The 25,586-nt window shown below is 42.8% G+C and overlaps 2 protein-coding genes across 3 annotated transcripts; one reads left to right on the top strand and one right to left on the bottom strand.

Annotated features, from left to right (window-relative positions):
* Window positions 1–10,620: 10,620 nt before the first annotated feature.
* LOC121694370 (arylamine N-acetyltransferase, pineal gland isozyme NAT-10-like) lies at window positions 10,621–12,765 on the bottom strand. Of its 2 annotated transcripts, none has more exons than XM_042074516.1 (2): window positions 12,732–12,765; window positions 10,621–11,728 (listed from the first exon to the last, which is right to left on the bottom strand). In XM_042074516.1, exon 2 carries the CDS (start codon window positions 11,719–11,721, stop codon window positions 10,849–10,851), a length of 873 nt encoding a protein of 290 aa, XP_041930450.1. In that variant the 5' UTR covers window positions 11,722–11,728; window positions 12,732–12,765; the 3' UTR covers window positions 10,621–10,848. The 2 variants fall into 2 exon arrangements, with proteins under 2 accessions (XP_041930450.1, XP_041930449.1); XM_042074515.1 differs by lacking the exon at window positions 12,732–12,765 and adding an exon at window positions 12,212–12,651.
* A 3,091-nt stretch (window positions 12,766–15,856) lies between these two features.
* got2b (glutamic-oxaloacetic transaminase 2b, mitochondrial) lies at window positions 15,857–24,124 on the top strand. The gene is made up of 10 exons (XM_042074122.1): window positions 15,857–16,010; window positions 18,494–18,650; window positions 19,563–19,691; window positions 20,097–20,156; window positions 20,401–20,562; window positions 21,106–21,210; window positions 21,739–21,889; window positions 22,061–22,226; window positions 22,810–22,960; window positions 23,129–24,124. Exons 1-10 carry the CDS (start codon window positions 15,928–15,930, stop codon window positions 23,249–23,251), a joined length of 1,287 nt encoding a protein of 428 aa, XP_041930056.1. The 5' UTR covers window positions 15,857–15,927; the 3' UTR covers window positions 23,252–24,124.
* Window positions 24,125–25,586: the final 1,462 nt, after the last annotated feature.

Raw genomic sequence — 25,586 nt, 5'->3', positions numbered from 1 at the left:
CTGTGTTATGTTAAGTGTGCTTTATAATAGCAGAGTAGGCCTCAATTTATATGGCAGACAACGTGCAAAGTTTGAATGTGTTCTTGTGAGTATTGAGCTGAATCATCAAAGTTTGCAAAGTCTCACTCATGGTGTTAAATTAACAAATTGGTTTTGCCTTGTTACGAAATTCACTTTAGTTAGACTCAAGACTTTGCACTTAACCCATCATCCAAATTAGAGTCTTATACCTGAATGCTGATGCAGTAGAGGTTTTGGGACTTGCTGGAGAGATTGCTGGACCGCAAACTTAAGAGATGTGGGGTTTCCATGGAGACATGTGACATGCAGGCCTGCACTTGTATGGACCCTTTCAAGAGAGTTCCATTATCAGCATCATAGTTGGCCCCACAAGACTTCCTTTTAACATTCCATATGTTATCTTAATGCAGAGGAAGTAGATTGGGGCCCAAATAGAACGTTCAAGCATTGTTTTTGTTTACCTTGTTGAAAGGGTCTATAGACCCTTTTAACAATAAAAACAAAAACAATGCTTGAACATATGTTTTGTATAGAGCTACCACAGGTTACTCTATACAACCACAGGTGGCAGTGTGGTGACTATATAAAACATATTGATGTCAATGGGGCATTTTGCCCATGTTCAGGGTGGAAAATAAAAAAGAAAGATTTGCATAAGAGGATGATCTAAGTTTCCTTTGTGGTTGATAAGATATTAAAAGCTCAGAGATATATGAAGGTGCTATGCCATTCAGAGCTTTGTAAGTAATTAACATAACCTTAAAATCAATTCTATAGGAAATAGGGAGCCAGTGCAGTTCAGCCAACACAGGGGTGATGTGTTCTCTCTTCTTAGTCTTAGTTAAAAGTCTAGCCGCAGAGTTCTGTATGAGTGCCAATTTCTTTAGATGTTTTTGGGAAGACCAGTGAAAAGTGCATTGCAGTAGTCTAACCTGCTAGTGATAAAGGCGTGAATTAGTTTTTCTGCATCTTGTTGAGTTAAAAAGGGCCGCACTTTGGCAATGTTTCTCAAGTGGAAATAGGCTGTCTGAGTAACTTTACTGATATGGGGCTTAAAACTTAACTCTGCATCTAAGATGACACCGAGGCTTGTTACTTTTGGTTTGACCTGGTGCGCCAAGTTCCCCAGATTACTAAGAACAATATCTCGCTTTAATTTTGGTCCAACCAAAAGTACCTCTGTTTTGTCATCATTTAGTTTCAAAAAATGTTTGCTCATCCACTGATTAATGGAGGTTAGGCATGCAGTGAGGGAGCAAAGGCCATCTGGGTTAGTTGGCTCCACAGAAATATACAATTGGGTATCATCTGCATAGCTGTGGAAGTTTACATTATGCTGACTTTTGACGTTTCCCAATGGAAGCATATATAGGGAAAATAGCAGGGGACCAAGGCAGCTCCCCTGGGCCACACCAAAAGGCAAGTCATGTTTTTCAGATACATGATCTCCTAGACTGATATAAAAATCTCTACCAGTAATGTAGGTTTGAAACCAGTTTAGAGCATTATCAGAGAGACCCACCCACTTCGCAAGGCGGTGAATTAGGATGCTATGATCAATGGTGTCAAATGCCGCACTCAAATCCAGAAGAATAAGGATTGACACTTTGTTTGAGTCAGTAGCCAGTCTGAGATCATTGACTATTTTTACTAGAGCCGTTTCTGTGCTGTGATTTGATCTAAAACCTGATTGGAATTTTTCAAGGATACTGTTTTCGTTGAGGAAGGTATTTAACTGATTACAAACAACTTTTTCAAGTACTTTGTTCAGAAACGGTAGATTTGATATAGGCCTGTAGTTGCTCAGATTGGTATGGTCAAGATTTGACTTTTTAAGTAAAGGTTTCACAACAGCGGTTTTAAAAGCAGTTGGAAATATACCTCAGTTCAGCTGACACAGGGGTGATGTGCTCTCTCTTCTTGGTCTTAGTTAAAAGTCTAGCAGTAGAGTTCAGTATGGGTTCCAATTTCTTTATATGTTTTTTTGGGAGAAAAGTAAATAGTGCAATGCAGTAGTCTAACCTACTAGTGATAAAGGAATGGATTAGTTTTTCTGCATCTTGTTGAGTTAAAAAGGTCCCCACTTTGGCAATGTTTTCTCAGGTGGAAATAAGCTGCCTGAGTAACTTTACTGATATGCTTAAAGCTTAACTCTAAGATGACACCTAGGCTTGTTACTTTTGGTTTGACCTGGTGTGCCAGTTTCCCAAGATTACTAAGAATGGTGTCTCGCTTTGATTTTGGTCCAACCAAAATCACTTCTGTTTTGTCATCATTTACAGTAGCTTTAAAAAATTGTTGCTCATCCACTGATTAATGGAGGTTAAGCATGTGATAAGGGAGCAAAGCCCATCTGAGTTAGTTGGCTCCAATATATAATTGGGTATCATCTGCATAGCTGTGGAAGTTTACATTACTGTATGCTGACTTATGATGTTTTCTAACGGAAGCATAAAAGAGCACAGGACCAAGATAGCTCCCCTGGCCCACACAAAGGGCCACACATACAGTAGTGGAAGCAAATTGTTGCATCAGACGCAACGCAAATGGAACACTTCAGTTATGTGCCTCCCCTGTAAAGGTCTGTTGCTTCAAAAGCCAGCCTGTTTTAATCAGCCTGCTTCCCTGGGGCCAGTTCCTTACTCTGAGGCTAGTTACTCATAACCCCATTTTCTGTTCCTGCAAAAACATAGTGCGGTTTTCTGTTAGAGGCTGGTTCGACAAAAGAAGAAGGGAAAAAAATGATTTTGCTCACTACACCCTTATAGTGTGTGCCTTTGTGGTGATCACACACTCACAAAGCACATTTCACACACACGCATACGCACACGTGCACACACACACACACACACACACACACACACACACACTTATATCTTTGATATATTTAGAGCTCAAACTTAGCCACACAGTGTATATGTGACCACACTTGATAATTTGATCATGCTCCTAAAGGGGAGATGTGGCCGTGCATGCCTTGAAGTGTTTATATACACACAAACACAAATACACACACACGCACACACACACTCACACACACACACACACACACACACACACACACACACACACACACACACACACACACACACACACACACACACAGACCCTCAACAACAGCTTAACTTTTGATTGATTATAAAAATCGAAGTATAGTGTTTTTGTGATTGTGTCAAAGTAATGTCATAGTAACAACAACTCACGGAAACAGAGGAGATGTTTTCATACGCCCCCATGACATTCTAAGGCCAAAGACATTACGGGCATGTGCAAATCCAGTTATATATTAGTCACACATACCTTCACTTTCTTTGTTACAGTTTTAAATGTGTTGTTGTATTAGTATGCATTGAAGTTAGATGTTGACAAAGGACAGTAAAATACAGTATATTGCCTCTGGCAAATAACAATGACGCTAGCTCTCATGTGTTCTTCCAACTGCCTAGATAGAAGTTCAGTATTCAGTTATGGTTCCTCTTTATTTACCTGCTCTAGGCCTACAGTACAATAAATGAGGCCAACTGTTGCACTGTATGTTAAACTGTTTATTCTCTTGAGATGTTTAGCAGCTATGCTAGAGAAGCTTGTTGAACGTGCACCATTAGGCAAAGCAGCTTTATTACATTATAAGTATATTTTTCTTTGGATTTCCATCCATTGCCATACATATGAGTACACTTGAAACCATGAAGTAAATCATTTTCAAGATTGAAATGCTTTCATAAAGGGTTATCAGTACGTCTGCATGCCATTGATATTTCTGTACATGCATTTGTGACCACTGTGCTATCTCCAAATTTAGTCTGTCTTCAGAAGAAGAAGACATAGAACAAGTAGTAACAAAAGGTAGACATCTTGTTTCTTGTGGCTTGTAAGTATTTTTGTAAAGCCCTGAGAAATCTGCCTAAAAAATGTTAAATCTTACAGTTGTGAGCCTCACTCAGCTAAAGAAATAAAATGGCTTGAAGAGTTTGGTTCCAAAATGCTATATCCTCCATTTTAATGAATTTTCATAAATATTTTTTTTTTTTACATTTTGTTTTCAAAGTAATTTCAGTAGAACTGTAATTGGCTATAAACAACACAACTGCAATTGTATTGATACAACCTGAAATACACAATTAAATAACATGACTTATTAGTGTTTTTAAAAATGGAGATATAGCATTTTGGACTAAACTCTTCATTGTTTTCTGTGTAATGTTGTGCATTTTTTTAACAGTGTGGGCCAGGCCTGCACTGAAATGGCAGGCAAAATGCAAAGTTAGTCAATAGGCAAAGTTCCCATGCATGAATTATGAGTAAAAAAGGGTACCATACATCTGTCTGTTATTGATATTTCTGTACATTTGCAACCACAGTCCTTTTACCAAGAGTCTGACTTCCGAAGGGTGTACACAAAACAGGAACAATAACATCAAAGAAAATGTGTCTCCTTTCTTGTGACATCTTATGTAAATATTTTGGTAAACAGCTCACAAATCTATGTGTATCTAATGATGAAGGAAACCTGAACATTTCTCTAATGTTGGACAAACTGAGTGGATCACTACAGGAAAAGTAACATATTTTTACATAGAGAAAAGCAATGTGATAACCAAAAGATGCTTCAACAAAGCATTGGCGCAGTAATTGCTTTTAGTTGTGTGATATTTGTTAACACTGACTTTAAATTTCACTTGCACTTTAGAATGTCCATTTCCCTGTTCTCTGTCCAGTGTTTTTTTTTTTTTTTTTTTTTTGCATCTACATTGTGTAATGCTACCATCTAGTGGCAAAGCCAATGAGATACTTTTTTTTATTTAGGCCTTCTGACTTTCTTATAAAATGGTAATGTTTATTTTAATGTAATGTTTATTGATATCATTGTAAGCTACTTTAAAAAAGTGTCCGCTAAGAACCATGAACATAAAACAAATTGCTGATTTGATGTAGGGACATCCCTGCTACGGCTGCAACTACACCAAAACTACAGTTTTCCCTGCTTTACTGAAATTACAAGAAATGTCAGTTTGAAAGGTTCCCATTTACAGTATAAAAGGTAATGATGTGATCGAAGATAAACACATATCAGCAATTCCTCTTTTTTCCTTCTTGTGGACAGCATTTGTGGTGTATTTTTTCAGACTACTGGGCTGTTGGTTTAAACAGTAACTGGTCTCTGAGTCCAGTTGCTTGTGTGAGTGAATTACCAGTCTAGTGCTCTAACCTAAATATTCAAATGCTCATATATTTTTGTCACTAAAAATCAAACTGATCCTTTATTTACTTAATTTGCAACTGTTTGTTTAATTGACTATCTGATACTGATTATCGGACTTTCTGCCTTCCCCCCATGCAGAGGGTCATAAATACCTTGCATGCAGGGGGGTCATACCTACCTATTGCATGCAGGGGGGCATGCCTACAGTACCTATTGCATGCAGGGGGTCATACCTACACAGAAGAAGTATTAAAGGAGAAATCCGGCTGATTTTTACATGAATCTTGATCATGACACGTCACCGAGTACTGCCGATAGGAACAATAACGACCAAAATCGGTGCTACCGAACTTGAGTAGCTGCAGCTAATGGCCAGTACTCCTATTGAGCTACAATGCTTAATCTGGGGGCATCATCTAAACATGCCTTGTTTGCCTTTTAACAGACTCAAAATGTCATTAAAAGGTCTGTACAATACGAACAGAGTTCTTACGTGACAAAACGATGCATTTTCTATTAGCTGTGGAAAAACCGTTTGAAATCCAAGTTTGTACTGTCACATCTGCATACTTCTCTGTTTGTCTTGTTTGAATTATGGATGGTGCGTTTTTGGTGATATGCATTGTTTGGTGTCCAACAAACATAGCATCTAGTCTGATGGCCAAAAAGCTCAATTTTGGTCTCATCAGACCAAAGAACCTTATTCCCTTTGACCTCGGAGACTCAGAGAGTTAATGAGTTTTGTTGTAAATTATTGGGGGGAAAAGGCCAAATTAAATTGACCAAGATTCTATTAATAAAAGCAATAAAAGGGGAAATATCCAAGGGGGTGAATCATTTTATATCAGTTTTTATGCTAGACAACAGTTTGACAGGCACTCAATAACATTAACATTAGCCTGGACATTTAATCATAGGCAGCAAAAGAAATGGACGCAGTCACCCCATAGGACTTCAATAGACAAGTGAAACCAATTTGAACCCGTTTCCTGTTGGTCTACTGATGTGCCGCGTATCCTCAGTGTCAGTTGAGTGACACTTAAGGCCTCAATGAAGCCACAACAAAGAGAAGGTAGATGAGGCCTGCGTAGTGTACAATGGTATATGTATTTCTCAAAAACAAATTAGCAAATCAGTCAGTGGTGTTGTGGTGAGGGAGGTGTGCTGCGTGTGGGTTGCGTTTTCAAAACTGAAAGGAAGCAAAGTAAAGGGGTCTCTCTCCTGCTGGAGTCACAGAACAGTAGCCTAGAAATCTAGACGCGCCCCTAGCGGCAGCAAATTAATTTGCTGTCAGGGCTAGTCTAGCAACTCTCCGTTGGCTTGTGAGCTCCAGAAATCGAAACTTAATCAGGCCATTGAAATCGTGTATAGAGTCGTTAGGTGGGCTTAACATAATGATTGATGGCAGAGTTGCAACGGTTTGGCTTGAATTCCCTGCTACTTGAAAACAAATAAGATGGATGTTGCTGCTGGCGAACAGTGTGACACGAGTTAAGCTTTTATTATGTTGGCAAACGTTAAGCGCTGTCGCTGTCCTATTGCGTGCAGAGGGAATTTGAAAGACAACTGATTATCCCGCCCCTCGGACTGAGCACTGCGAACGGTGAGTGCCCAGACCCTACATTTTAATGTGGGTCTGGCTCGCCAGGCTAACAGAACAGCTGCCTTAAAGGGAAACTTGGCAGGATTTCCCCCTCTGCTGGAGAAATTGTGCATTATGCTATTTCAAACTGTGGGAAAAGCTAATGATAAAGCACATGGATTTGTTTACAAGCTATCGAACGGTTAGCATAAGTTTGGCAGAACTATGTGGATGTTACAAGGTAAGAAACACGATTTAAAACGAGTTTCTTGTTTCTCACTTCTCTTTCCGGGACGGTAGTCTCAATGTTGCAAGGTTGGTTGTCCGCCTGGGGACGCTAGGCGCAGCGGGGGAAAGTCACCATTTTCACCGGAACAGGTCATTTAAAGGAGAATTCCGGTGTGATATTGACCTAAAGTGTATTGAAACATGATACCGAGTGTGAACGTATGTCTCATAGCCCATCTCGGCTTGTCCCCTGCACTCCAAAATCTGGCGCTAGTTAGCCGATGCTACCAACAGCTTTTTCAATAGTGGTGCTTCGGCATCGGGCTAGTCATGCAAATAAATCACTGTTTTACACCCATTTACGAGGCTCAATGTATCTCCACACTTCAGTGGAATAATTCAGTGGAAATGCATGGATTCCAGTTTCTTCCAGTAGCAGCAACTGGAATCCATGCATTTCCACTGAATTATTTTTGGAATCTGATCCCTTATCATACCTGTTCATTCTTACTCGTTGCTCGACTTATTGTGACTAAATTCAAGATGGCTGCAAACGCTAAACTTCGTGAAGATACTGTCTGTGTAAATCGTCTTGTAATTAAACTACCAGTGCTTTTTCAAAGTTCTCAATGTCTCGTTTTAAATGTCAGGGCCCTCGGAAGTCTACCAATGAAGTGTGGAGATACATTGAGCCTCGTAAATGGGTGTAAAACAGTGATTTATTTGCATGGCTAGCCCGATGCCGAAGCACCACTATTGAAAAAGCTGTTGGTAGCATCGGCTAACTAGCGCCAGATTTTGGAGTGCAGGGGACAAGCCGAGATGGGCTATGAGACATATGTTCACACTCGGTATCATGTTTCAATACACTTTAGGTCAATATCACACCGGAATTCTCCTTTAACCATCCAAATGATTTCTAAACGGGTTTATTACGTTGAAATAGTTGCTGTAGCTGCAGTAGAGGGCAGCTGAATAAATAAATAGGCTAAGAAATATAAATACAAATAAATTAGTTCATGAATACATACATCAATAAATAGTTAAGAAGTAAGAACAATTTAATGTTAAAATATATACATATTATTTGTGTGTTTATTTCATTGGGGTTTTAAGTCTAAGCCAAGAGTGCGTCCTGACTCATGCCGGAACCAAAGTTCTGAAGCTAGAGACGGTGTCAGGGCTTTTGTTTTTGAAGGGATTGGTACCGTTTGGACCACACAGTTTTGAGAGCGTCTACAGTATGCAAGAAAGTTGGTTTATTTCATACAGTACATGGACATTACTATTTGTGTTTAATGAAGATGTGAAGACCCGTTGGTTTATTTCTCTCAAGTAAAAGCGGCCAATGAGGTACAGTTGCTTTCTTGCTGGTATTTTTGTGTTAATAGATGTTAATGCTAGCTTGACAAGGTTGTGTTTGTCCGTGTAATCGTAAGGTTATTTACGCTATGTATGTGGTCTCTATGAGAATGTAATTTATGTTTTCATGTATTTCTGTTTCTGTATGTCTAGTTCTCACGGCACGCCTTTGCACATGTGAATAAATGCCAGTAAATAGTAAAGAACGACTTGGTTTCGTGATTTCGACTTGAGAGGAGTAACAGTTGCAAAGTTCCCCTTTAAAAGTCCAAGCACACCGGCGCACCAGTGTACTGCATTAGCCCTAAGGAGCCAGCCACGCCCACAAGCGCACCTGAACTGGGGAGATAAATGAGAAGCAAAAAGCAGTGACAGACATGTGACGTTAAGGAACAGAACAGAAACACAGTAAGTTGTCTGGTAGCCGAGCTAAGAAAATTGATAACAAGTGCTCCGAGTTCAAGTGCAGCCTTTGGTAGGTGATTTGTTCCGACTTAGTGCCAACCCAACAAAACATGTTTTCTTCCCTCGATGCTTTCTTACATAGCTTACCTGTGGACTTTCCCTCAGACTGCATTCGAGTTTCTCATCCAGAGAATACGGTTACGTCCCTCTTGTGCGACTGAACAAGAAACAAGGGCCTTCTCTCAAAGGATTCGTGCTTGGTAAAACGAGTCCTGCCAAGTCGAATCCTTCACAGACAAGACAAGGCTTCTTCCTAGCATACGGAAAACACACAATGGAACAGACTAACGAGTGTGCAGGAAGCTGCAGGTGCATTATTAAAAATCATGTGTGGCGCACAGGATTGTGGGTGTTCCAAGCATGCAGAGGATACACGCATGCATCCTCGAAAATCTCAGAACGAAGGACTCAGTAGGCCCAGAGCCTGTTAACGGACCTTTACCTTATTAGACATTCTCTGGTAGGCCTATACTTGATCGAATTGTAAAGCACCCTTGACATTGGAACAGTGCTTGGTGAGATTTGATGACGTTATGTCCTTGAAAGAGCGGCTTTGAAAGACCCATCCTTGACTTTGAGAAAAGCCCAAGAACAACAACAAGAAGAAACCAGACTTTGGTTACATACACAGCCTTAGGTGTATAAGCACAATACGACAATGACCGGCGTTCTATACATTATCCCTTACTTAGTGGGCAGTGGAATAACTATTGGTTTCCGTTTGTGATGACTGCTTTATTGTCTTAATTGTTTATCTGAACATAGAATGTTCTTTCCTACATTGAGATCCCATTACAAGTTGAGACTACTGTGAAAAGATTTCTTTCTTTTTTTCCAGTTTTTAGTATTCAGAATATGAGCTTAATAGGGTTATGGCAGCAATAACAGCATCACTGCATTACTCTTGATTTTTTATGTATTTATTTTTTGTGAAAAGATTTTAATATTTTATGTAAATCTATATGTACTGTACACACCGATTGGTGTACAGTCACTAAATGTACACATATATTAATTTATTTTAGGGCCCCCCCAAGAACAGAATTCCACCGAAACTTGGCATGCATTCAGAGGGTATCATAATGATCCTACTCTTCAAATTTTGCGCAGTTTTAAACATGTCAGCCAAAGGTGGGCGGTGCGGCCGGTGGGTGATGGATCAAAACGAAAAACAATGGTTCCATGTCATCCTTGTGGGGTTACATGCCCAATCCTCCAGAAGCTCCCGATTAGCCACGTCGAGCCTCCATTCAAAACATTAAAGAATCAACAGATACTGCAACTGCATGCAATTAACAGTTAATAGGCCTATATCATGGGGTTATTAAAGCTATAGTTCCGAATTAGTCATTGAATCAAAGGCTTTACTTTGTTAGATAGAAGCTAACAACCTGTTAAAATGTACCAGAATTCAGGAAATTGCATCTAGTTCACACAATGTTCATCTGGACACGACATACATGCACATATACCACAGAACACGACACATACATACACATATACCACAGGACACGACACATACACCACTGAACACGACACATACACACACATACACCACAGGACACGACACATACATACATACACCACAGGACACGACACATACACCACTGGACACGACACATACACACACATACTCCACAGGACACGACACATACATACATACACCACAGGACACAACACGTTACATGGGCACCATGGAGATATTTAGGAATATGTATAGATGGTTATCTGTAGGTCAGATTAACAGGCTAACACTGCCTTTCTACAGGACCTTTTTATTTATTTGGTCAGCACACACCATGCTGCATTTAGAAATATACCACATATACCATGAGGCCAATCTTCATCAAATGGCATATGAATAAAAAAGTGATCCACATACTTCAGAGAGCCGCTAGAAACGTTTGCATAGACTACTCAAACTGACAGGGACAAAACAGTAAAAGTAAAAAAAGTATCTCTTTTTTTTTGCCCAAGGGAAGAATAGTTACATGGTGTAATTTATTTTATTGTTCTTCAGTTTAAGATTGTGGATTGGTGGCATGCCAAACTTCTCCCTCAGGATGTCCTGGACCTCGGCATCTGTGATCTTACGCATCTCCATCAGGTCAAACTCTTCCTGGTAGCAAAACGTGACCTCACAGTAAATCCAACCAATCAGAGCTCTGTATCCCGTGGCCGTGGGCAGAGAGCAGATTGATTTGTTGGTATAGAGCGAGTCGGAGGCAGTCTGGAGGAAGTGGGCGGCGGCATGAAAGTCCCCCGGCTGTCGGGGCTCCAGGGTGAAGCAGAACACAGGGCTGGTCAGACTGCGGTCCAGGAGGCTGGACTTGGCGAAGGCCTCGTTGGGGATCAGTGGCGTGCGAGACGTTTTCTCCAGAACCCACGTGCCACCGTCCTCCTTCAGGCGGAACGTTCCGGCCGGCTGGGGCTGGTCCTTCCCTGACACCAGCTCCAGGGGCTCCCAGATCTGGTCTGCCAGACCGAAGCTGACGTCAGCAAGGTAGGAGCGTCCGGCCACGTCCACCCTGTTGATGAGGTGTCCCTCGCGGGCACTGAAGTCCTGCTGCTGTGGGTGGTAAACACGGGCGCCCAGCGCGGTGTGTGCGTATCCTAGCTGCCCCAGCACCCAGGAGAAGAGCAGGTTGCTCTCGCAGCACCAGCCCCCACGCCGCTGATGCACCAGCTTGTTGAAGACCAGTGGCAGCTCCATGCTGTTCTGCTGGCCGCTGTGGAGGCTCAGGTTCTCAAAGGGGATGCTCAGCACGTGCAGGCGGTGCACCAGCTGCAGAGAGGCCAGGTCCGGCTTCTCAAACGGACCGCTGAAGCCGATCCTCTGGAAGTACTCCTGCAGGTCCATTCTGCACCTATAGCACATGCACACACACACACACATCATCACTGGCTTGCTCGCTGGCTCTGCTAGTTTGCCCAGGACTTTTTGTATATCATCTTTACTCTCCTAATGTCCACCATTAGTTGTTCATTGTGTCTGAATGAACGCAGAGCCATTATTTTCCCTGTATCAGGTGAAAAACTTTTATACGGGTCAATGCCCTAAAACTTATACCACTTGCCACAATGTAATAATATATTTAGAAATATATTGTATGCACTTCAAGATATTTACTATAAAATCCATCAAGTTATTGCAGCATATGTGGAGCAAATATAAAATACAGAATTGTCTGACAGCAAACACAATCAATACACACCGCGAGTCAAACTTCAAACTTCCACACAGACACACAAATTCTCGTTAAGAGAAGCAGACATACATGTACATAGACAGATACATAGATAGATGTACAATAGATGGAGATTTTACTACAGAAAACAGCTCTTCTTACCACAAGAAAAGAACAAGAATCAAGTCGTCTGTCTGTTGGTCTTGATAGAAAGTTTCAGTCTAAATGAACTCAGTTTAAATCAACTCTGGGTGAGTTCCTCATTCTGTTATTTAGAATCACTGGTTCCTTAATATCATCTTGTGATTCAGCTGCTATTGCAATAGCAATCCCAACCGACTGTGACGTACACATTCTTCAATAACATTAGTGAAAATGCACATCCCAAAAGAAATAGTTAATTGGATCCATCTGTCTCGTGAGTCTGCTTACATAAGGATTTTTATACAGAAGGCAGAAGGTCACCATATCTCAGTCCTCCAACATCCGAATTCTTAAGCTAAGTTGTTTCCAACACATGTTAAATACTCTCACAAACAGAAGAATCTCAGCCACTCAGCAACTAAAGTAGCTTCTTCATGTATAACATTTGTCAAGTCAAGTCAAGTCAAGTCAAGTCGGCTTTATTGTCAATTTCTTTACATGCACTGGTCATACAAAGAATTGAAATTTCGTTTCTTACACAGTGCTTGAGGTGTTGTTCCCGTACTGCTTGTGGTCTCTGCAACAGGAAGTCCAGCAGCCAGTTGCAGAGGGAGGTGCTGAGTCCTAGCTTGTCCAGTTTGCTGATGAGTTGTTGTGGTATTATGGTATTGAATGCTGAACTGAAGTCTATGAACAGCATTCTCACGAGTCTTTATTGTCCAAGTGTGTGAGGGCTGGATGGAGGGCAGAGCAGATTGCATCCTCCATGGATCGTTTGGCTCGGTATGCAAACTGGAAGGGGTCCAGGGTGGGGGGTAGGGTGGCTTTGATGTGTGACATGACTAGCCGTTCGAAGCACTTTATGATTATGGGCGTGAGTGCTACAGGACGGTAGTCATTGAAGCATGATGGTGATGATTTCTTTGGCACGGGTATGATGGTGGCAGCTTTGAAAAGTGATTGGATGACTGCTTGCTCCAGAGAGGTGTTGAAAATGTCTGTAAAAACATCCTTCAGCTCTTCTGCACAGTCCTTCAACACTCGGCCTGGAATGTTGTCTGGGCCTGCTGCTTTGCGTGGGTTAATGGTGGCTAGTGTCCTCTTCACGCTGGCAGAGGACAGGTACAGGGGTTGGTCGTAGGGGGGAGGTGGGGTTTTCTGTGGGTGAGTGTCATTTTGTGCTTCAAAATGGGCGAAAAAACTGTTCAGGTCATTTAGCAGAGAGGTGTTGTTCTCACAGCTCCGTGGCGCAGGCTTGTAGTCAGTGATGGCCTGTATGCCCTGCCACAGGCTCTGTGCGTCTCTGCTGTCTTTGAAGTGTGTTGTTATTTTGTCTGTGTAATCCTTTTTTGCCTTCCTGATGCCCTGGGACAGGTTACCCCTCGCTGTTCTTAGGCCAGCTACATCTCCAGCTCTGAAGGCTTTGTCTCTGGCCCTCAGCAGTCTGTGGACGTCTCCTGTCAGCCATTGCTTCTGTTAGGCCCGAGTGGTGATGTGTTTTATTTCTGTAACATCATCGATACATTTGGTGATGTAGGAGGTCACGGTGTCTGTGTATTCCTCAATGTCAACGTGGTTGTTGGCTATAGATGTCACCTGAAAACTCTTCTTATTCTCAGTGGTAGGGGACTTGATTACTAGAGGGAAGCACCACATTTTTAGCTTGGTTTTATGACTCATCAGCACAAACCTTGGAAAAGTTTGAATACGGAACTATTCATAGTGAAGTATCACATGATTCAAAATGACTCATGTAATTCAGATCATTGCGCCGTTGTCTTAATGTTTCACACACACACACACACACACATACATAGCCTAGAGAAAGAGCAAGAGAGTCTTTCTTTTACACACACACACATACACTAACACACACACAAGTGTATGTGTTGTGTTCTTGGTAATGGTTTTAATCTACAGCGTTCAGAAGACTTATGCCTCTCCCCACTTCTGAGGAGAACCAGGATGGGCATTTAAAATACATTATTAAAAGAAATAGTATTATGAAATGTGTATTGTATTGGGTTGAAGAAAATGGCATCGTATTTTGTATCAAAATACTTCGTAGGTTTGTATTTTTGTAGTTTAAAAATACTACCAAATATTTTTGGTACCATACATATTTAACATAACATATTTATCCCCCTTGGCATCAATATAACACCATTTAGCGCTTACACAGTACCCAGTCAGTTAAAAAAATAAATAAAAGGGTGATCCTTCCTGATCAACAGTGTTCAGTGCAATATCAAGCAATCTGGGCATGCATTGATAATGTCAGGAACTTGTCTTAGCATTTGACAAGTTCAACTGTGACTTTTTGAGTGCCTCTCTGATACAGTATTTATGCTATGAGATGTAGAGAAAGACTGGGAGCTCATAGGCAGAGACAAGCTGTTGCTCTCAAACACTGTCCACTTAAAGGAACCGTATGTAAGATTGTGGCCAAAACTGGTATGGCAATCACTTTCAAATTACTGTAGAGCAGTGTATCCCCTCCCCCTCCCCCCTGACTAGCAGAACTGGCACCCTGGATGCGGAACACTACAGACTTCGTGATTAGTAGATAGGTGGAGGGTGGCGCATCAGGCCAAAACACAACATGACAACATCAACATCAGTTGAGGGCTGCAACTTCACTTTTTAAATGACAATATCTTGGCCGGACTACTGTTGTCAGTGATATAAGTATTTGAAATGAACATGATTTCTTAATGTCTAGTGACATATCAGGGCCATTTTATGATTATTGGAAATACATTTCTTACATACGGTTCCTTTAATCAACAGAGTCAGTGTACTGATGAAGGAGTAGACTAAACAGACATATATGGAAGGTTTGCAAAGTGATTTCATGCTTCCTTTAAAGAGTATTTTTAGTTTTCAAAATATAGAAATACAGTATTTTATTTTGATACATGGTGTGGCGACTGTGTTTTGTAGTTTAGGCTATTTTGATACACTTAAAATTAGGATATTTGATATTTTATTTAAAATATATTTTGATGTATTTTTGCCCATCCCTGGTTGGAACTCCTGCTGCTGCTGTCCAAGTCAAACTACAGTTAGCATTTTTGAAGTGCAACTCTGCCACCTAGCTGCCATTCGTAGCACATTTGATGAGTGAATTTTGAATTGAAGCAAGTGACAGAAAGAAGATTAGCCTAGAAATCTAGACGCACCCAGCGGCAGCCAATGTAATGGCTCTTCAGGCTAAAAGAAGATGGATTTCTAAAGACATTAGCCTATCATGGTTATCAACACTCTTCTGTGTGTGCATCTTGATTCTTTGTTTCAGACATGATCATGCTGAGATGTAGCCTGGCTACAATAAGGAAATGACAAAAAAGACATTGCTGCTAGTTCACAGAACCAACATCCATCACATGGGCTGAAACACAGGTCTCCTGTTAGCCTACATGTAATGTTCTAATTTCTCAATTGGAATTACATTTCTGTTGTCTTATATTTCAGACCTTGGTCTACACTAAATTAAATTACATGTATAGCCTATATAATATAAAATAAAATGATTTAATTTTGATATCATAATTTAACAGGTAGGATGACGAGGTGTACTTGGGTAGGATAGGCCTATAGCCTGTAGGTGTCTCTGTGGAGCTGCCAGTCGTATCAGACTGCTGCCAGCTTTTAATAGCGTTGCAGCACGCCCACCGCTTCTTTCCTTTCCCTCGGACGCGCCAGCAGGACCCTATCCGCAGCTGACCGTAGCCATGGCGCTGTTGAAGACCAGCAAGCTTGTCTCCGCCGTCGGAGCTTTCTCCCCGTCCCTGGGGGTCTTCCCCTCTCGGGCAAGGTAACCTTAATGTTGTGTTTGCTCACTTCCTCACGCATATCGTTGCTTTCAAGAACATGGCGTGTTTCACGGTGCGTCTGAGGTCCTGTAACAGATCTCTCACGGTCGGCTTTAACGTTACCGAATGAAGGGTTGGCGGCGCCGTTGACCTTGCCGTGTAGCTCGAGGAGGCTACAGGCACGCTACTAAATGCTTCAGCTGCTCGTGACTCACTTGCTCATTGTGTTGGCATTACTGATCTTTAAGTAGAACGTGACATTGTAATCTATGGTTGACATGTGGAAGATGCTGGAGCCCACTCTCAGTGCGCGGAAGTTATCATTGAATGATTGCGATGTGGCTGTGGTGACCGTTAGGTGTAATCGTCTTCATGATCACAAGACTTTATGATGATGTTTTTCATTATTGTGTTAGTTAAGTGAACCGTGCGCCCTTAGGCCTACAAACATTAAGTTGCCAATCTTAAACGAGCTGGGAATCACTATTCGGGCCATTTTTTTGGTCTGAAATTGAGAAGGATGTGCAACTTGAGAGCTGCTCTAGACACAGGGGCCGTTTTGTAAATGGCTACAGACAATAACCAATATCCCTCCTTTGTAAAGCGCCCTTTCTTGTTCGCCAATGTAGGCCTAAATGCATTATTGGTTTAGGAATGCTGTGGTTTCGGCGTTGCGGGTCAGAACGTGTTCTAATTTTTGATCCGTAGAGGACACCGTACGTGTGCATATCTAAGATATGATTGGCTAATGTGTGTTGCCCTCTAGTCACCGATTGGTGAGATGTTTTCCGCTTCTCACTGTAGCGTAATGACTGATGCTCGTGTCCTTTTGAGAGGATCCTAGAGGACAAACAGCCTGCGCTTATAATTCCGATCAGTGTTATTTGAACACGACTGATATTGATTACTGTAGCTCTAGTGATGTACACACTACACATAAAGTTTTTGAAGCATCCCGTATCTCCCATCGCACGCGCAGGTAGGCCTAGCGTAAATCGAGCTTCCATTCTCTGACGCCACGAAGATGCATAGCAACCCACACGCAGGCCATTCACGAGGTGTGTTCAGTCACGTCTCTAAAACTAGGGGCCGCATGAATAAGTAAAATGTGCGAGATTTAAGAGCTAGCAGTGGTTTGATTAGCTTAGACGACTTCTTATAGTTGCGTTTCAGCACTAATCTTATCCTATTAAGACAAGACACTTGAGAGATCCGATAAAGATCCTACATACTCCACCGCCGTGACTACCGCAGATGTCCTTATCGGACTACATAGTGGACTTTGCACTGATAAAGAAAAAAAAACGGCTGATCAAAGAGATACCATGATGATTTGCTTCAGTTGGACTTGGGCACTGTGAACCAATATCTTGTTAACTCTCAACTAACCCAGTGCTACATGGGCGAGCAGAAACAGCTGAGTGTCAACTGTGTGTAGGTAGGATACCCAGTGCATGGGTTCGAGTAGTGTCCACGCACGCACGGCTGCGGTGCTTGTAACTCAACCCCAGAAGTGACCTTTTCTTCAGCGGCTCTTCTCTGACCTCACACAGATGCACCTCGCTATACATACACACCCCTGCAGACACATCCTAAAAGTGTAGCCTACACACAAAACACACATTATTATAATTTATGCATGCTCAAATGCTTGCACATCACATTGTACATATACCGTAAAAACTCTAAATCCAAATTAGACGCAGGCTCCTTTCACCGGCCTGTTTTTGTACAGGTTTGACAAATAAAGGCAGGTCTCAATTAGAATCCTGGTCTGTTTATATAAAGTTGTATAAAAACCCCTTAAAGCCCAGCAGATCACGCTTAGTTCACGCACCGAAATGTCAGAGTAGATGGCACTGCTCAAAACATGCATTTTCATCTGATGAAAGAGAGTTAATTTGCCAGAGTTCTGAAATGTTTTAACTTCTGTCAATATAGACCTGTTATACAGCATTAGATTGGTTAGATTCTTCGTTCAGTTCAGTTCAGACCATGAGCACCAAAGTAGGCTACGGTCAAATTCATTCAGATTTACCAGCATGGTAAAGAGACGCAAAAGAGAGTGGAGGAGTGGTGACTCCTACCTCTGATGGCTATAAAGTCTGAATATGCTTTCATTCCTCGATCATTTATACCGTTATCAGTTTGATGGTATTTCCCATCTTTGCTGATCAAAAGTTTTGTGTATAGGACTGGCCCATGTAGACACCTGTCCCAAATATAAGCAGGTTGAGTTCAGCGATTAAAGGAATTAAACGCCTTGGCTGAACAACTCGGGTTAAGTTTCTTGCTCAGTACAGTAGTGGCCGCTAGGAATTGAACCCACAACAATGGCACAGACCACCGGTAACATGTACTTGCACACTGTCTTGTTTCTGCCTGTCTGGGTTATTTTGCTTGTCTTTACCTCCTGTTAGACATAAATGGCCCTTGCTGCTGTGTAATGTTTGTGTGTGTGTGTGTGTGTGTGTGTGTGCGCCAGCTCCTGGTGGACCGAGGTGCAGATGGGACCCCCAGATCCCATTCTCGGGGTGACGGAGGCGTTCAAGCGCGACACCAACCCCAAGAAGATGAACCTGGGTGTGGGGGCATACCGTGACGACAACGGAAAACCCTTTGTGCTCAGCTGTGTCCGCAAGGTACTCAGACGCATTTGGCAAAGACGCACGCACACACACACACACACGCACACACACACAGTTCAGTATGCAGAGCAACAGGCACACATCACAGGGCCGTCTGTGTCTTTTGACCTCTTTGTGTTTGAGACCAAGAACTGAGAACCTAAGAGATTTTTAAAGCACATAGCCCATGCATATAGTCGTTTTACTAGTGGTAGGTAATGATCTCTTCCTGTTTCTGTAGAATGTCAGTGTTGCCTGAGATTGCTGGTACTGGCATTTGCTGGTTTTGGTGAGTGAGAGACGCATACATGGTCAAAAAGCTACAGGGCAGAAAGGTCGAAAGCCCATTGCAGAAGAGGTGTGTGTGTGTGTGTGTGTGTTTGTCCTTCTAGGATTGGCTGCATGGGACGGGAGGATCAGAGGGGTGGGTAGGAGGCGAGGCGCAAGTGTGTGTGTGTGTGTGTGTGTGTGTGTGTGTGTGTTTGTGCGGGGGTGGGGGTGGAAACATTGGCGATTTGGGCTGTGTTAGCATGTGTTTTTGAGTCATGCTTAACTATTAACATATGTTTTTTTTATTATTATTTATGGCTAAACTGCAGAGTCATGCTTAGCTTTGCAAACTCAACACACACACACACATGGCTCTGCTGCCTTACCCTGGCCAGAGCTCCTCTGTCTAACACGCTTGCTCCCTCCTTCTCTTCCTTTACTCTCGCTCCCTCCTTCTCTTCCTTTACGCTCGCTCCCTCCTTCTCTTCCTTTACTCTCGCTCCCTCCTGTGTGTATAAATGTGAAGGTGGTGGAGGAGGCCTATGTGTCAAGCCAGAGCCGCTCATCACTTACAAACAGCTCGGTATGCAGAGCCCGGCACAACATAGGTTTCCGATGTAAATATGACCAGAAGTGTGTGTATGTGTGTGTTTGTAGGCAGAGGCTCTGATTGCCTCTAAACAGCTGGATAAGGAGTACTTGCCCATCGGTGGTTTGGGGGACTTCAGTAAGGCCTGTGCTGAACTGGCTCTGGGATCCGACAGCGAGGTGCTCAAAAGCAAACGGGTAAGTGCGTGTTTGTGTGATGTGTACTCCATCTGTGTGTTTGTAAGACGTGTAATCCATCTGTGTGTTTGTATAGTGTGTGGTATCTCTGATCCATTTAGCGGTGTTTCTGTGGTATCGTGTGTACATGTGTGTGCTATGCTGTATGTGTGTCTTGAGGATGTATACACCTGTGTGTGTGTCGAATATATTGCATATGCACTAAGCAGCATTTTGTGTGTTTGTTTGTGTCACGGATGTACTGTATAAACCTGTATAGTAATTGTTTACTTCAGTTGTTCAGTGTGTTTGTGTCTGTCTGTTATAAGGATGTACTGTGTGTTTTCACCTGTGTGTGTGTCATAAGGATGTACTGTGTGTTTTTCACCTGTGTGAAGCAGTGTTCTTTTCTTCTTTGTGTCTCAGACCATAACAGTCCAGACCATATCAGGCACTGGATCACTCCGGATCGGATCCAACTTCCTGGTATGTCACTTCCTCCTGTTGTGTCTTCCTGTATCTTTATGGTGTATAATGAGATATTATGCCACGTCAGGTTCTGCAGTCGCTGCCTCCTCTGGTAATAGTATTGATTGATGTAGTATTAAATGCTCTGGTCCTCTGCACTGTAGCTTGAATGTTATTACTCATTTTTGTAAGTTGCTTTGGATAAAATGTCTCTCTGACTGTGCTTGTGTTTGTGTCTGTGCTTGCACCTGTGATCCCACAGTCTCGTTTCCACACGGTGGCGAAGGACGTGTATCTCCCTAAGCCGTCTTGGGGGAACCACACCCCCATCTTCCGTGACGCGGGCATGCAGCTCAAGTCCTACCGCTACTACGACCCCACAACCTGTGGCTTCGACTTCACCGGGGCCCTCGACGACATCTCGGTACGTCCATCTCCTATAGCGCAGCTCTCACTCAGGAAATGTGTCGAGTAGGGAATTGATCAAATCCCATCAATGTTAATGCCATTGTTGATTCTGCTTATTGGTCCGATTATTAATTAAGCAATATAGCACGAGTGAGAGTGGGGTTGGTCATGGATATTCCCACGGGTGTTGTTCGGCCGTAGCCACGAGGCCGGAGGCCTATACACTATCACACAGGCATGTGGAGGTCCTCATAGATAATCAGATCAGTGAGCTGTTCGCTGGATGCCAGTTGTTGTATCACATGATCATTTGATTGGTTAGGTCATTGAATTAATTGATTAAAGGTGAAAAAAGGGATGGAGGGAGAGAACGAAATTCTAGAACATGGACAGATAATGAAATTAAATTAATGAATGGATGGATGACCGGCAGAATAGTGAGTTGGAACACACATGGAAGTAATAATAAAAATAATCGTGATAATGATTTTTGAAATAGTCGAGCAGCCCTCCATGAAAGAATGATCTCTAAATGTGGTTGTTATTGTTCTTGTTCCAGAAAATTCCAGAGCACAACGTGATCATGCTGCACGCATGCGCCCACAACCCCACTGGGGTCGACCCCCGGCCGGAGCAGTGGAAGGAGATGTCAGAAGTCATCAAGGTGTGTGTGTGCGTGCGGTCGTGAGATTATCTGTCCTATGTCCAGATTAGTATTCATTCTTGTATCATGTATGGCTTACATGAGATTTGGAGCCAAACATATCACAGAGCTCTGTTTGGAGCATATGGAGGTTCATTTGCAGCTTTGTGTATGGAGGTTTGTTGAGTTATTCAGGACAACAAATAATTTCATATGTATTTCTGCACAACATATGCTAGTTTGAGCCATGCAAATGACTTAAATCGCTGTCCAGAACGTGTCCACTCATACAGTATCTCCAGATAGTTCGAGACACAAACTTTAAACTGGTTGAATTAGCATGTGTCAGGAACCCCCCACAGAGTTTGTGTGGCACCGAAGGAAGAACTTAAGTTCTCTGCAGGTGTTCTGGCGGATTCATTAGGTGAATTAACCGCTGTTTGAGTTGTGTGTGTAAAGTTAAATTAGGACTGAAATGCTAAAAAAGAAGGTGAAATGAATATATTAACTATCTATCAATATCCCCCCCCCCCCCCCCCCCCCCCGCAGAAGAGGAAGCTGCTGGTGTTCTTTGATATGGCCTATCAGGGTTTCGCCAGCGGGGACATCGACCGCGACGCCTGGGCCGTGAGGTACTTCATCGAACAGGGCCACAACGTCCTCCTCTCCCAGTCCTTCGCCAAGAACATGGGCCTCTACGGTCAGTATGTCAGTGTGTCTGTGTCTCTTTGTCTGTGTGGCTGAAAGTGTTTAATTGCTGGAGGTGAGCACATTCATTTATATGTTTGAGACTCATTGTGCATGTGTGTGTTTCATTGCTGGCAGAGTGCACATTTATTTACATGTTTGAGACTGTGTGTGTGTGTGTTAGGTGAGCGTGTGGGAGGGTTCACAGTGGTGTGTGCGGACGCAGAGGAGGCTAAGAGGGTGGAGTCTCAGCTGAAGATTCTGATTCGTCCCATTTACTCCAACCCGCCTATGAACGGAGCACGCATCGCCTCCACCATCCTCCACACACCTGAGCTACGCTCACTCTGGTAAACACACACACACTCAAAAAAACACACACATCGCCTCCACACACCTGATCTACGTGCACTTTGGTAAACACACACACACTCACGCATCGCCTCCACACACCTGAGACTCTGGTGCGCGCTCACACACGCGCGCACACATGCGAACACGCGCAAACACGTTCACACACACACAAACACGCATGCACACTCTCATCACTTCCACCATCCTCAACACACCCGATCTAAGAGCACTTTGGTAAACACACGCACACACACACCAACACCACCATCCTCAACACACCCAATCTAAGAGCACTCTAGTAAACACACACACACACACACACACACACTACTTCCACCACCATCCTCAACACACCCAATCTAAGAGCACTCTAGTAAACACACACACACACTACTTCCACCACCATCCTCAACACACCCGAGCTAAGAGCACTCTGGTAAACACGCATGTGCCCAGGCAGGCAACTTGTCCTCACTTACAACTCAGAAATACCATCAACCGTATATAGATCCTCAGGCCTGTCTGGTGAATAACCTTGTGTGTGTGTGTGTGCGTGCGTGCACGGGTGTGTGTGTATAGGCTGGACGAGGTGAAGGGTATGGCTGACCGCATCATTAGGATGAGGGAAATGCTGGTGACCAACCTGAAGAAGGAGGGGTCCACACACAACTGGCAGCACGTCATTGACCAAATTGGCATGTTCTGCTTCACTGGACTTAAACCTGAACAGGTAACACACACACACACACACACACACACACACACACACACACACACACACACACACACACACGCAATCACATGCAGAGCAAACTTAAGTGTAATGAAAAGGTTGGAGTTATCTCCAGTAATGACCTAAAATTAATCTCGTGTGTGTGTGTGTGTGTGTGTGTTTCAGGTGGAGCGCCTGACCAAGGAATTCTCTGTGTACATGACCAAAGACGGACGCATCTCGGTTGCTGGCGTGACGTCTGGGAACGTGGAATACCTGGCACATGGCATCCACCAAGTCACAAAGTAGAGCAATGCATGCTGGGAGGGGAAGTCCAGTCAGAGCCACACACATCATTTCCTGTTTCTGTTTTCAATCCTGCATACAGCAGCCGTCTGATTGGCTGCTGGTTCCCCTTTGACCTGGAAGAGATGCTCATTGTGTGACCTCATGAAATGTTCTGTCATACAACCAGTTGCAATCTCTTAAGCTGAAAAATAACATCCTTTTAAACTCATCTGTTTCTGTACAGCTCTTGTTTTGAGTGTTTGTGTGTGTGATGAGATTATGTGTAATCATGTGATTCTGTAATTTGACCCTCATGCTACTTTGAGATTTTCATACTGACCGTCATTTCCTGCTCTTACAAAGGGTCACGCTACATCCTATCTGTTTGTAGTCCAAGGAATGTACACACACACACACACACACACACTAATGATGCTCCTGTCACACATGTACCCCACACACACACACACACACACACACACACACACACACACACACACACTAATGATGCTCCTGCCACACCTCTACCTGTACGACACACACACTCTGCTCTGAGAGTGTGTGTATGTGCTGAGAAGTGGTTTAAGGGTCTGCTGTTGACGGTGCCTGGTTCCCTGGGGCTGCTGTCCCGCGTTTCTCTGGTTTACTGTACCGCACTTTACCTTTGGCACTTAGATGATGTGGTTTTATCTCCTCTTTCTGTGGCTCAGCTGGCATTACAAAGGCAGGGTACACCTCAGTCATGCTACACACACACACACACACACGTACGTGTATGATGAGGTTAACGGTTTCAAACAAAGTGCTTGTATGTTTTTGTGAACATGTGTGAAAAACACACACACACTCATAACTGTTTGTACTCATCAGTTGTCAATAAACTGCGCTCTGGTACTGTTGTGTCTGGTAGTTTTCATCCCTTTTACATAACCAGTGGCTTGTCCTCATGCACTCTGAAACACACAGACACTCGGGAGCATGCAAACTGCAGATGATATTTACTAGGGAGGTATTTTAAGAGGCCAGGTTTGTCACTGAAGCTTACTCTGAGTGAACTTCAAAGGGTTTGTAAACCACGTACTCAGGTGTAGAACCCCTCAGGGTTGTCTTTCAAACTGGAACACACACATGCAGTAGTAGAGCACTCAACAAATGTTTTTTTACCTACAGAGAACGCAATTCTTGAACCGATTCCGTTCAGAATTCTTTGATCTTTGGTGCTATCTAGTGAACCAGACCACATTTCCACCAGTTTTGAACCGAACCAAGGGTCCGTCATCAATAATGTGTTGCATGCATAACGAAAGTTAATGAGCTACTGAAATGCTTGTTAATCTGCAGTGTAGTGCTGACTTGTTTACGCATGGTACCAGTTGATATCGACAGAAAAAGGGGGGGGGGGGGGTCCGAAGCACGGTGCCACGTTCCGTACCGTTTAGGACTATTGGTCGAAATGCTCGGAGTCGAACGGTTCAAAAAAGTTGGTTCACTAACGGGAACGGAACCGGTTCTCTGACGGTTGAACCGAGTTTGCAGAATTATCAGATGTCAGGGATGTGTGTAGAAACAGGTCCCAGATAGTGTACAGGTGCTGGTCATATAATTAGAATATCATTAAAAAGTTGATTTATGTCAGTAATTCCATTCAAAAAGTGAAACTTGTTGCCTATATTATATTAATTCATTACACACAGATGTATTTCAAATGTTTATTTCTTTTAATTTTGATGATTATAACTGACAACTAATGAAAATCCCAAATTCAGTATCTCAGAAAATTAGAATATTAGGCAAATACAAAAAAGTTTTTTTGCCAACTGAAAAGTGTGAACATGAAAAGTATGAGCATGTACAGCACTCACTCCTTTTGCCTGAATTACTGCAACGATGCGGCGTGGCATCGGTCAGTCTGTGGCACTGCTCAGGTGTTATGAGAACCCAGGTTGCTCTATAGTGGCCTTCAGCTCTTCTGCATTGTTGGGTATGGCGTATCGCATCTTCCTCTTCACAATACCCCATAGATTTTCTATGGCAGTGGTTCTCAACCTTTTTTCAGTGATGTACCCCCTGTGAAATAGGTTTTCAGCCAAGTAGCTAACTAGCGCAAAGCATTTTTAGTTGAGAAAAAAAGACTTAAAACAGAGCACTGTGACATCCGTGTCTAATTTATTAAACTTTGGAACCACGACTCCATCCATAAACTTCAACCACGACTCCATCCATAAACTTCAACCACGACTTGATTTAGATTAAGTGTTAGTATAATTTGTATTTTTGTAATTTGTATTTTAGTATATTTTTATATATTGTATTAAGTGTTAGTATAATTTGTATTTTAGTATATTTAGCATATTCT

This window comes from Alosa sapidissima, chromosome 20 (assembly GCF_018492685.1).
Source record: "Alosa sapidissima isolate fAloSap1 chromosome 20, fAloSap1.pri, whole genome shotgun sequence".
Classification (NCBI taxonomy): Eukaryota; Metazoa; Chordata; class Actinopteri; order Clupeiformes; family Clupeidae; genus Alosa; species Alosa sapidissima.
This window is presented reverse-complemented; position numbering and strand designations above follow the sequence as displayed.